Source organism: Neoarius graeffei, chromosome 23 (genome assembly GCF_027579695.1).
Source record: "Neoarius graeffei isolate fNeoGra1 chromosome 23, fNeoGra1.pri, whole genome shotgun sequence".
Taxonomy (NCBI): domain Eukaryota; kingdom Metazoa; phylum Chordata; class Actinopteri; order Siluriformes; family Ariidae; genus Neoarius; species Neoarius graeffei.
Genome location: NC_083591.1, coordinates 13,799,838 through 13,813,636, shown reverse-complemented (window position 1 = coordinate 13,813,636; position 13,799 = coordinate 13,799,838). Strand labels below are relative to the sequence as shown.

Genomic DNA, 13,799 nt, shown 5'->3' with positions numbered 1-13,799 from the left:
TTTCAAAATTCTCTCAAAATCTTTCGTATTTAACAACGCAAACCTGGTGGCCATGTTTGTTTACAAATTGTCACAGTTGCTCGCTATTGTGGAAGTTTCCATTCCCGATGTCTGACGTCATGTCTTGACAACTGTGCAATATCGTAAACCATATTCAACGCTCATTCTCCATTGGGTAGAGTGATGTAATATGCGTAGGATAAGCGATATGCTAACAATATTGCATGCTATCAAACCAAATGAATGAAACTCGCTAGAAGGGAATAGAACACGTTTTTATTCCATCGAAAAAGTGTCCTGCATGTATAATAATTCCCAATATTTGACTCCGATGACATCACTCCCAGTGTTTTCCTGCTAACTAGACGTATGTTGTTAAAATGGTGAACATTTGAAATTCTTTTCATCAACTTGTGTATTTTTTGTGGATGTGTCCATATAATATAAAGAATATTACACGGTGGCATGAAGATATGAAGTTTATCTTCTTGTGTTGAAAATATTTTCACTCGATTGCTTTCCTCACTTGTGATACATACATTCCCCACTCAAAGATAAACTTCAGATCTTCGCACGACTGTGTAATATCCTCTATTTATGCTACATACATATTCTTTATTATTATACATACAGGACACTTTTCCTATGGAATAAAAACATGTATTCTATTCCCTTCTAGCGAGTTTCATTTATTTGGTTTGATAGCATGCAATATTGTTAGCTTATCGTACATGTATAACGCCGCTCTACCCAATGGAGAATGAGCGGGCAATATTGTTATGATATTGCACATTGTCAAGACAACACATCACATGTCGGAGCGTATCCAATCAGAAACCTTTCTGCTGCACTTGCGCAGAACCATTTCTGTGTTCGCTGGGAAAGAGAAGACACTGTGAACACCCGAAAGGCTACACAAACTTCTTTATATACTGTGTTTTTCACACATGTTTACAAGAAAAAAACATACCAACAGGCATTGAAAAACTGGAAAAGAGACACACTGGAGATGTAAAACGTCCACACTAGTGAGCGACTGTGACAATTTGTAATCAAACATGGTTGCCAGGTTTGCTTTGTTAAAAATGGAAGATTTTGAGAGAATTTTGGCTGCCAGGTCGCTCCGTTGTGTGTAGTTGTCAGTGTTGATTTTAAAAGTAACTAAGTAAATTACACAGGGAAATGAATAATTAAGTTTGAGTGAAAAATACTGTGGCAAGCGTGCGTGGAAGAAGGGTCTGGAGACAGAAATCTTAGTTTCTCGGTCATTAGACTGTGCTACTTGCTCTCGATAGCAGTGCTTTATTAGCATTCGCTAACACTACTGATGAACGCTACACCGGCTGTAGGTGACTTCACTGCTGTGTTGATGAACGCTACACTGGCTGGAAGGTGACTTCACTGCCGCACTGACAGTGCTAACTCACGGATAAGTTAGCGTTGGCCTTCGCTAACACTACTGATGAACACTACACAAGCTGGAAGGTGACTGCACTGCCACACTCAACGCTGATTCGCAGGTAAGCTAGCACTGGCCTTCGAGAATGCTGATATGAAGAGAGTGTGTATGAATAATAATAATAATAATGCCTTTTTCATGGTATATCAGATATATTCCATTCAGCCAGCATGATATTGAACTCCTACTCGTTCAATATCATGCTACCTGAATGGAATATATCTGATATACCACTGAATGCCAGCCAATATTATTTAAATATTGTTTCATCAAAAGGCATATGTGTATTAAAAAAAGAAAAAGTTAAAACTGGCCAAGAGATTGCAGCTATAGTGATTACTGTACATGACACCAAGCAAATGCTTTTTAGATTAGGGCAATTCTTTTCGTGTAACATCTGGCAACATGTGAAAATGTCCTTTTGTAACATGCTGACATGTTCATTTTGGTTATTCCACCTCAGTGATGAACTTGTCATGTCTTAAACTCACACATAGTTCTTAAATGCGTAGCTGCTTTGGGTGCCTGACTTTGTTGCCGTATACCTGGAGAAGTGCTTGACCCTCTCTGGTGGACAGCTGGTGCAGAGAATTGCTCCTCCAACAAGCAAGAATCCTGCCGTCACCCAGCCCACATATATGGCAGCACCCATCTCTCTCTTCAGCGCCTCATGCACTACAGGGTTATGGAAGTCCCTGATAATGTTATCAGCTATCCAGGAAACAGGAATTGCGGTGCAAATCCCCGAGAGCATGAATGTGATCCCAGATGCTACCACGATCCTCGCTTTGGCCTGCGGATTGCTGAGACAGTTGGTGCACTCAGCTCCCAGCAGGAAGATGAGGAATCCGAGACATGCAAGTGCCATAGTGGTGACCACAAGGCCACGCGAGGCCTGCAGTGTTGGGTCGAGGTCTAGCAGAGCGTCGTACAGCTTGCACTGCATCTGGCCTGTGCGCTCGTATACGCAGGTCATCCACAGGCCCTCCCAGAAGACCTGTGCCACCACAATATTGGTGCCCACAAACGCCGTCACCTTCCACATTGGCAGGGCGCAGATGATGATGGTGCCTGCCAGGCCGATCATAGATAGTGTGATGCCCAGCACCTGCAGAGCCATATGGAGGCCTGATAAGGAAAAGACAAAGTGAGAGAAAATAGCATTTCATTCTCAAAATCCAGACATTATGGTTTTGAAAACCCTTCAGCTTTTAAAGACAAAACATTGATGACCAAGAGTTGCTGATTAATTTAGATTTTCTAGGAAAGAAGAGTCAGGGTGAGAAATAATATATAGAGAGGTGGGAATTAACAAAGAAATAACACATATAGAGGTGGGAATTAGTATAGGTAATCATATGGGGCTGAGTAAAATTAAGGATTAATTTCAGGAGTGATTTTCGAAGTTTTGAAAATTGCCCGAGTCGTGAAGCGACGAGGGAAATTTAAAAACTTTGAAATCACGAGTGAAATTGAACCTTAATTTTACGAGGAACCAAATGATTACTTGTTTATAATATACAGGGCCAAATTCATACTTCGGAAGCCATTCAAGTTCACAACATTTGTCATTCACGTTTTCTGAACCAATCAGGGTGCAAGACTATCTTGCACGTTTGAATCAGTTTCTAAATCGTCTTTCATCATGACACGGCGACGCGACACGAGGATTTTGAAAGTGGTTTACAAAATTTTATTGGAACTTCGTAGTTTTCCCCATTTTCTTTCCTCACTTCTGCATAAAACTGTGATAGCACCTTGTCTAACTCGCAGCATTCATATGCCACTAGAGAGTCATTTATTTGTCTTTCTGCGGCCCATTTCTAAAACACGGAAAGCCAAAAATTCATACTCTTTTTGGTATTTTCATTTTCACTTGCAGCTTTCAATTGGCTTATCATTTCTTCGTCAAATATAGCGAAACGCGGCATTGCTGAGTCAGCAGAGTCAGCCATTTTGTTGACAAAATTTGCTAATTTTTGTAACCGTAACCAAGCAACGAACTAGCCAATAGCATTTCAGAAATACGGTCCCATGTTAAGGAAAAAAGCCCTCCTTGATTGACCAATCAGAGTTGAATAATTTGGCCCTATGTATTATAAACAAAGAAATAATATATAGAGGTGGGAATTACTTTGTTACTGTACTTAAGTCTACTTCTATACACCTTTACTTGTCTTACACCTATTATGTTTGATAGTTTCAAAAGAAAAATATCTCCTTTATAACTCATTACATTTTCAAACACTGTACATTTCTCTATTTTTGAAGTGATTTTTGAAGGTGATGCATTAGCATCAGACAGCTTCAAGAAGTCGATTTAAATTTCTAACAAAGTCTAAACTGGGGTGGCATGGTGGTGTAGTGGTTAGCGCTGTCGCCTCACAGCAAGAAGGTCCGGGTTCGAGCCCCGTGGCCGGCGAGGGCCTTTCTGTGTGGAGTTTGCATGTTCTCCCCGTGTCCGCGTGGGTTTCCTCCGGGTGCTTCGGTTTCCCCCACAGTCCAAAGACATGCAGGTTAGGTTAACTGGTGACTCTAAATTGACCGTAGGTGTGAATGTGAGTGTGAATGGTTGTCTGTGTCTATGTGTCAGCCCTGTGATGACCTGGCGACTTGTCCAGGGTGTACCCCGCCTTTCGGCCGTAGTCAGCTGGGATAGGCTCCAGCTTGCCTGCGACCCTGTAGAACAGGATAAAGCGGCTACAGATAATGAGATGAGATGAGACAAAGTCTAAACTTTTTAAGTCAAGTTTATTTCTATAGTGCTTTTAACAATAGACATTGTCGCATAGCAGCTTTACAGAATTTGAATGACTTTAAAGATGAGCTAATTTTATCCCTAATCTAGCCCCAATAAGCAAGCCTGTGGCGACGGTGGCAAGGAAAAACTCCCTCAGACGACATGAGGAAGAAACCTCGAGAGGAACCAGACTCAAAAGGGAACCCATCCTCATTTGGGTGACAACAGACATGATTATAACATTAACAGTTTTAATACGAAGTCAGTTTCAGAACTTTAACAGACGTGACAGCAAGACAATAGTGCTGCTACACATAATTTTCAAGGCAGTGTATTGTGACAGTTATTAGCATTATTAGCATTAATTTAGTTTGTATTGTCAAGGTTATTATCATGCTAGCTAACATTTGACAGAGGAATAAAGCTGTTGTTAGAGAACCTTGGCTAATTTCTATTCTCTCAAATGTTAGCTAGCAATTAGCATTCAGCTAGTTTGTATTGTCAGGGTTATTATCATGCTAGCTAACATTTGAGAAATGGAATAAAGCTCAACAGAGCTTTGACAGAGGAATAAAGCTGTTAGAGAACCTTGGCTAATTTCTGTTCTCTCAAATGCTAGCTAGCAATTAGCATTCAGCTAGTTTGTATTATCAGGGTTATTGTCATGCTAGCTAACGTTTGAGAGATGGAGTAAAGCTGTTGTTAGTGAACCTTGGCTAATTTCTATTCTCTCAAATGTTAGCTAGCAATTAGCATTCAGCTAGTTTGTATTGTCAGGGTTATTATCATGCTAGCTAACATTTGAGAAATGGAATAAAGCTGTTGTTAGTGAACCTTGGTTAATTTTTGTTCTTTCAAACGTTAGCTAGCAATTAGCATTCAGCTAGTTTGCGTTCCTGCTGCCTAACATTTGAGAAATGAGGAATAATGCTGTTGTTAGCCGTAACTTGCTTCTATTTTACTTTAATACTTTAAATAACGTTTAAGTAAAGAGTTTACATATTGCTACTTTAACATGAGTAGATGAGAATATAAACTTTTACCACAGTAACTGATTAATTTCTCTTTGACTTGAGTTAAGATGGGGTACTTTTCGCACCACTCATACTGACTTAAATTTACAGTCTGCATTAAGAGTTAAAATTTGTTGCCCATAAATAACAGAGACGGCCCGGTGGTGTAGTGGTTAGCGCTGTCGCCTCACAGCAAGAAGGTCCGGGTTCGAGCCCCATGGCCAGCGAGGGCCTTTCTGTGCGGAGTTTGCATATTCTCCCCGTGTCCGCGTGGGTTTCCTCCGGGTGCTCCGGTTTCCCCCACAGTCCAAAGACATGCAGGTTAGGTTAACTGGTGACTCTAAATTGACCGTAGGTGTGAATGTGAGTGTGAATGGTTGTCTGTGTTTATGTGTCAGCCCTGTGATGACCTGGCGACTTGTCCAGGGTGTACCCCGCCTTTCGCCCATAGTCAGCTGGGATAGGCTCCAGCTTGCCTGCGACCCTGTGGAACAGGATAAAGCGGCTAGAGATAATGAGATGAGATAAATAACAGACACCGAATATACTTCCAAATGAGATCAACAAGTCAAAGTTTGGTAAATAAATACATCAAAATAATAAAAAAACAATAAATGCAATAACAAAAAATGCATTATGATAAAATGAATATAGTTTTTACAGAAAAAAAAATCAATGATAAAGTAAATAATTTGGAATCCCTTATGGATTTATACCACTAGGTGGCAGTATTGTGTAAAACTGTTTTTTGAACCCCTGTTCAACTGGAACCACAGCCCTGCTGAACTCTTAAATCTGATTGGTCAGAAGGTCTTGATTAATTTTCTATCGCAGCAGCTGTGACAATAGTGCTGGCTGTAATTCAAACCACAGGTTTATATTAATGCACTCCTTTGAATATGTTATCGTTTCTATAGTAACTTCATATTCACAGAGACTTGTAAACATATTTTAAAAACGTGTTGTTATTTAACAAAGAAAAACATCTAATTGTTGTTATGTTAAAGCTTTCTGGAATGATATGTTTAACATTTATGGAAGGTCTCTCCAATGTCAGCTCTTAGTTTTCCACCACATTAGAGTCTTTAGGTCAGAGGACTTTACACTTTCCGGTTTCTTGGTAACATGACAAGCTGTTTTTTTTTTTTTTTGTCTTGAGAGAGAGAGAAATAGAGAGGCTCGTGAGGCAGCGATAATTATTCATAACTGCCATACTGTAAGCAATTTGACAAGAACAACTTGTATTTTGGACATTCCACAACATTAAATATAATGGTTAAAATACACTATATGGCCAAAGGTATATGGACACCTGACTGTCACAACCATCACATATGAGCTTTCCCCAAAACATTTACCACAATTTTTGAAGCACACAATTGTCTAGAATGTCTTTGTATGCTGTAGATTTAATATTTCCTTTCACTGGAACTATGGGGCCCTGTTCCAGCATGACAATGCTTCTGTGCACAAAGCAAGGCCCCCCTGCTAAAAAAATAAAAAATAAAAAAGACGTGGCTGTCTAAGGTTGGCCTTCACATAGCCCTGACCTCACCCTGACTGAACACCTTTGGGATAAACTGGAACACTGACTGTGTCCCAAACCTTTTTACCCGACATCAGTGCCTGACCTCACTAATGTTCTTGTGGCTGACTGAGCACAATTCCCCACAGCTACACTCCAAAATCGAGTGAAAAGCATTCCCAGATGAGCGGTGGTTAATCTAACAGCGAAGGAGAACGAAATCTGGAATGGGATCTTCAACAAAGGTGTTATTGATCAGGTGTCCGCTTACTTTTCCAGGATATGCTGGAAAATAACCAAATTCCAGTGTTAACTGTCACCTCACCCAACCCTCTTGTTGATTATTTTCCACGACATGCTTTATATCTTACGTTTTAAATTGAAAGTAGTAAAACCAGCCTCAGAGACAGAAAGCAGCTTCCGGACGGTCTCTGAGTCATTTACATTTGTTTAGATATAATCCAAGTTGAAAACTCATGTGTTGAAACACATTGGATTAAAGCCAAATTTATGATAGCTGATGTCATCATACTTTCATCACCATATAACTTGTAGGCCCAGATTTTTTGAGAATGAGATGCATCATTTTCTACAAACAATAAAGCACCATTTTAGAAAAATTTCTGTTTGGAAGTTAAAATCTTTATTCATGACAACCTGAATACATTAAACTTTGTTCATGAGTTGTGTTTTGAAACAGGGAAGTGAACAATCCTCCTGAAATAAGGGCATGAATGCCTCAACTGTTTTATTTCAATGACATTGAATTGTTTTGTCTGAATTTCTGTGCCTGATAATATTGTTCCATGCCAGACTAAACTGTGGGAATAGCCGTAATTTTTCCAAAACTTTTGGATTATTTTCTTGTTTTTAAATGTAAACATGGTGTGCAAGTTACATAGGTGTGTCTTATCAGACATTCCAAAGAGGTTGCTCAGCAAGTTTTTGTCGGGGCTGACGTAATGGGAGGATGTAATGTAAGTGGTATCAGTTGGAACACAAACAGTGAAGCCAAACTAAAAATAACTTTTTTTAACTTGTCATATAAGGTTATCTAAACAATATAATCTATGTTTGGGCCTTTATGTGTAAAATTTATGAAATATTGCTTACATATACAAATTTTATGCAGTGATAGAATGCTACAGAAATTGAAATAATAGTGGACAGTTGTAAAAGACAAAAAAGACTTCAAACATAAAATATACATGATGTAAATAAAAAATAAGTATTTTGTACATTGTCTTATGTATAAGTCATTCACATGCTTTTAGATGTAGGTCTTAGTTGGCGTGGCAGACCTTTGTGAAGTTGCAACATGGCTGGGCACTGAATTATTCCCTGTTGATAATTTAGACTTCAACGACTGGTACTTGAGGGATGGTGCACGATCATGCTGTGTTGGGCAGGAACTACAGAGAAGTCCCCCTCCTAGCACCAAGAGAAATCCAGCTCCCCATCCGATGTACAATGAAGCCCCCAGCTCGCGCTTTTGGGCGTCGATCAGTAAGGGGTTGTAGAAATCTCTCATGGTACTGTGGGCTGTCCAGGACACAGGAATGAGGCAAAGGATACCTGTAACGATTAGGACAACTCCAGCAGCCACAGCTACCCTCAGTTTGCCATTCCCCTCAGGAATAAATTTGGTGCACTTCCCAGCAGCAAAGGCCAGAAAGATCCCAACGATGCCCACCAGCAGTGCGATGACCACCAGTGCACGGGCAGCCTGCAGGTCTGAAGTTAGCGCGAGCATGGAATCGTACACCTTGCATTGCATCTGGCCTGTGCTCTGCACAACGCAGGTCATCCAGATACCCTCCCAGAAGATCTCAGTCGTCACAATGTTGTTTCCGATGAAGGCTGTGACTCGCCACAAGGGCAGACTGCAGGTGAGGATCAAGCCGAAGTAGCCAATTAGAGCAAGTGTGCAGCCCAGTATCTGTAGCCCCATCGATGCCATTTTAACATCAGATGTAAATAACACTCAGACTTTCTCCCTCTTCAATACAGAATCAGTCCAGGTGGCTGTTAATACTAAAGAAAAGAGGTGTGTGCTATAATTTAGGGCTGTCTCAGACATGACGATACCAGCTCTATGTAGTATGGACAATGTGGGGTGGGGGTGGGGGGTGTCAATCTATGCACTGAGGATCAGTTTACAAGCTTGGTGGTTGAAACTCTATACAAGGAAACTCAAAATGCTCCTGGGTATTATGCAAAATATGCAGCTACGCCGGTTTTGGTTTGTACCCTGTTCTGTAAGCAAACACTTTCAGAGAGGTAAGTGCAAGTGCAGATCATTATTAGAGCTGATAAACTACACAACAAGATAATGGATAAGACACTGATATAGTATATAGAGGATATGACATGGTTGCACGAAGATATTAAGTTTATCTTCGAGTGGTGAATGTATTCACGAGTGAGTGAAGCAAACGAGTGAAAATATTTTCAACAAGAGAAGATAAAACGTCACATATTTGTGCCACCATGTAATGTTCTTTATATTATATGGACACATCCACAAAATAAAATGCATTGGGAGTGACATCATCGGAATGAGATATTGGAAATTATTATACATACGGGCCACTTTTTCCATGGAATAAAAACATGTATTCTATTCCCTTCTAGTGGGTTTATTGATGCCATGCAATATTGTTATCATATCGCTTATCCTCCATGTATTACACCACTCTACCCAATGGAAAATGAGCATACAATATTGTTATAATGTTGCACGTTGTCAAGACAACACGATATCACATGCGAAGATCCAATGACAAAACTTTTCTGCTGCGCATGCGCACAATCATTTCTTTGTTGGCTGGGAGAGAGAGAAGACGGGGTTAATTCAGTGCTTGGTTTAAACACTAAATAAATAAACTGAAACTAAAGACGTGCCGAACACCCGAAAGGCTACCAAAACTTCATTATATATTCTTCACGCATATTTACAAGAGAAAAACATACCAACGGACATCAAAAAACTGGAAAAGAGACACGTCAGAGACATAAAACGTCTGCGCTAGTGAGTGACCGTGACAGTTTGTTCACAAACATGGCCGTGAGGTTTGCTTCATTAAAAACTGAAGATTTAAAGAGAAAGACATGTTGAACACCCAAAAGGCTACCAAAACTTCCCTGGATATTCTTCACGCATTTAATCTTCCGCATTAAATATATGGAAAAACTGGAAAAGACACACGTTGGAGATGTATAACTTCCGAACTCACGAGTGACTGTAACAGTTTTTAAACAAAAATGGCCAAGAGGTTTGCTTCATTAAAAGTGGAAGATTTAAAGAGAAAGATGTGCTGAATACTTGAAAGGCTACCAAAACTTCACTGGAAATTCTTCATGCATATTTACAAGAGAAAAACATACCAATGGACATTGAAAAACTGGAAAAGAGAGCAATAACAAAAATATAAAGTTCTACTTGAAGGTGAGGAAGTGTCCTGGAGACTTTTACAAGAGGACTTCACTCGTGGACTTCACTCAGCAAAGCCCTTTTGTTTTGAACAACTGCAACAATTAACTGTAATTAACTGTAACAATTAACTACTACCCAAAGTAACTGTGAACTTGAAGTGTCAACCTGTATGTAGCTTGTATATAAGTTGGGTTGTTGTTCAGGCTTTTTGGACTTGTACCATTTTTATTGTTAGAACTTTGACTTTGTACATTGGATTGACAGAACACTGAATTATATTCGATCAGAATCAGCATTCAATACTGGTAAGTTACCCCCCTGTTCTTAACTTTTTGTAAAATCTATAATTGTTCTATCAAATGTGTATTAATAATAATAATAATAATAATAATAATAATGGGGCAGCACGGTGGTGTAGTGGCTAGCGCTGTCGCCTCACAGCAAGAAGGTCCGGGTTCGAGCCCCGTGGCCGGCGAGGGCCTTTCTGTGCGGAGTTTGCATGTTCTCCCCGTGTCCGCGTGGGTTTCCTCCGGGTGCTCCGGTTTCCCCCACAGTCCAAAGACATGCAGGTTAGGTTAACTGGTGACTCTAAATTGACCGTAGGTGTGAATGTGAGTGTGAATGGTTGTCTGTGTCTATGTGTCAGCCCTGTGATGACCTGGCGACTTGTCCAGGGTGTACCCCGCCTTTCGCCCGTAGTCAGCTGGGATAGGCTCCAGCTTGCCTGCGACCCTGTAGAACAGGATAAAGCGGCTACAGATAATGAGATGCAATGAGATAATAATAATAATAATAATAATAATAATAATAATATTAGCTGGCTTTTTTGTGGTCTATCAGATATATTCCATTCAGCTAGCATGATATTGAACTTGTCTTCTACTAGTTCAATATCACGCTAGCTGAATGGAATATATCTGATAGACCACTCAACATTAGCCAATATTATTTAAATATGTCACTCAGATCCATGATGTATTTTGTATGAAAAATGCAAGTTTTTCAACACGAGGGGATAAACTTCATCAAGCCAATGTGTGATTTTCTTTTTATTATATAGGCACATTCACAAACAATACAGGTAAGTACCCAAATTTATCAAAACAATTCGTCAATTTCCTCTCGAGTGGCATATACAGAATTATGTCACGGTTTTGGTTCTCCATGTCCAGGATGTAGCATGTATGAAAAATACAAATGGTGTATTTCCCAGTAAAACACTCTTGTCTATGCAATATTTCTACATAATGGGCATTAAAGCAATACCCAAGATGGCAGCTACATGACTGATCTAAGTAGCAAGCTAAACTGGTGAGGGAGGATTTTTCTTTTTGACATGCAGTCATTGACCTTACATTGCATCTAGCCTATGCTCTTTACCACACAGCTAATCCAGAACATCTGGACTGCCACAATGCTGTTTCAGATGAAGGCTGTGACTTGCCACATGGGCTGACTGCACACAGTGATCTCCATGTACCCATTTAGAGCTAGGGTGCACTCCAGCATCTTCAGACCCCTCAGTGCAATCTCTGCACGTGATCAAGAAGTGTGTGCTGTTCTTTATGGCTGTCTCAGTCATCGCAGTACCAGCTTTACCAGATTCCTTTGCTGTATGAACAATGCAGGGTGTGAATCATGCTTTGTACCAGAACTCGACAAACCTGTGGTTGAAACTCTGAAAGGAATCTCAGCATACATTGGTGTAATTATAAAACTTGAGTCTGTATGCAAACACAGTGAAACTTTAAACATCTTCAAAAATCTAACTATACTGCATTTCATGAAAAAAAAAAAGCCTGGTACAGAAAGTATACAGCAACTCTTAGATTGAAAATGCAAATGTTCCAACTTTTAGTATTGGAGAATATAAAAAACAACTGTATATACCTTAACAGACACTTCCTTTGATTGTCTTAGTAAACAATTTAAGGGCAGAGATTTAAGCATATTCAATAAAACACAAGTACTCAAATTAATTGAGTAAAAAGTTTAATTTTAATGTGCAAACGTCTAACATACAATGATATATTTCTTGGTCAGCAATTATTATATGAAAAAAGCTGAAAAGCCCTTTTCAACTTTACATTTTGAATAAGTATACAATTTGTTCAACCATTATTACATTAGATTATATTAAACTTAACCACATTCCGTAATCCTTATGACTTTATACTTCTATTCAGGATCTGATTCAACATTATCCTCATGCTTCTTAGAAATACAAGTTTTAAAGTCAAAACAACACTGCAGAACAGTGACATACAGTATCTGTTCGAAGCAAACATCCACCGTCCATCTTTGCTCTTCATTCATAGTTCTCCAGTGGAACAAGAAAAAAGGGAGAGAGCAGAACATTATTATGGAAAGAAAAAGTCTTTGCCCAGTGTTTCAGTACTCATACGTAGGCTTTGCTGGTCAAATTGGACCGTGGCTGGGAGTACTTGTAGTCACTGTAATTCTTCTCTTCTTGTGGTGGACAGGAACTGCAAAGAAGACCTCCACCGAGAATCAGAAGGGCAGCAGCACCAAAGCCAATATAGAGTGCAGCTCCCAGCTCCCTCTTCTGAGGGTTGGTGATGATGGGGTTGTAGAACTCCTGGACGATCATGTTGGTGGACCAGCAGACTGGGATGAGGCACAGGATTCCAGCAATGATGAAGGTGATGCCACTAGCAATGGCTACCTTGATCTTTGTGATCTCCTTTTCCACAAAGTTGGTGCACTTGCCTCCAGAGACACCCAGGACCATTGCGAACACACAGACGATGATGGAGACGATTGTCAGAGCTCGGGCAGCCTGCAGATCCTGGGGCAGTGCCAGCATGGAGTCATAGATCTTACACTGCATCTGACCTGTGCTCTGCATGACACAATTCATCCACAAGCCCTCCCAGATGATCTGCGCCGTCACAATGTTGGCTCCGATGAATGCTGTTACCCTCCACATGGGAAGGGCACAAATAATGATGACACCCAAGAAGCCAAAACTGCCCAGGCCAAAGCCCAGCATCTGGCGGCACATGGACACCATTTTAGATTCCTTTGAGTGCTAAGTCACTGCTGTGAAAGCTTCTGATGTTCTTTTGACGGCAGAACAATGAGGAGCATCCTTTGACCAGCAGGTTATATGGTGCCTTTAGGAGGGTGGAGTTAATACTTTGATCTGAAACTTGGAGTCAGACTTGGGTTCAAGCTTGGTGAGATTCCATTGAGACAGTGGAGGCAAAATAGTTTCGATGAGATCTGCATCAGTGTGCAAACATTTGAAAGTAAACAAGTATCACTTAGCCCACCGGAAGCTGTAGATCAATCACTTTTTTTGTACTTCTCCAGTTTAACAAGAAGAAAAGGAGATAGCAGAATATTTTGAAAAAGCCACTACCTGTTGCTTCTACATTTAGATGTAGCTTGTGGCAGTGGACTGTGGCTGGGAGTACCTGTATTGTAATTCTTCTCCTCTTCCAGTGGACAGAAACTGCTGAGTAGATTTCCAAGACCACTGAGAAGCAGAATTGCGGTGACGCCAAAGCGAATATAGATTGCAGGCTCCAGTCCCCTGATCAGAGGGTTGATGAGGATAGAATTATAGAAGTCATGGATGATGGTGATGATGGTCAAGCAGA

General features: G+C 40.3%; 2 protein-coding genes across 2 annotated transcripts in view; both read right to left on the bottom strand.

Annotated features, from left to right (window-relative positions):
• Positions 1 to 1,777: 1,777 nt before the first annotated feature.
• Positions 1,778 to 13,799, bottom strand: part of LOC132871555 (claudin-4-like) — a 71,179-nt gene continuing 59,157 nt past the window's right edge. The window contains exon 2 of the mRNA XM_060905806.1: positions 1,778 to 2,587. Coding sequence (XP_060761789.1) covers positions 1,947 to 2,579 — 633 coding nt within the window. The 5' untranslated portion in view covers positions 2,580 to 2,587 and the 3' untranslated portion in view covers positions 1,778 to 1,946. The remainder of the gene's footprint in view (positions 2,588 to 13,799) is intronic.
• LOC132871557 (claudin-like protein ZF-A89) lies at positions 7,884 to 13,286 on the bottom strand. Its single transcript, XM_060905808.1, has 2 exons — positions 12,729 to 13,286; positions 7,884 to 8,704 (listed from the first exon to the last, which is right to left on the bottom strand). Exons 1-2 carry the CDS (start codon positions 13,205 to 13,207, stop codon positions 8,008 to 8,010), a joined length of 1,176 nt encoding a protein of 391 aa, XP_060761791.1. The 5' UTR covers positions 13,208 to 13,286; the 3' UTR covers positions 7,884 to 8,007.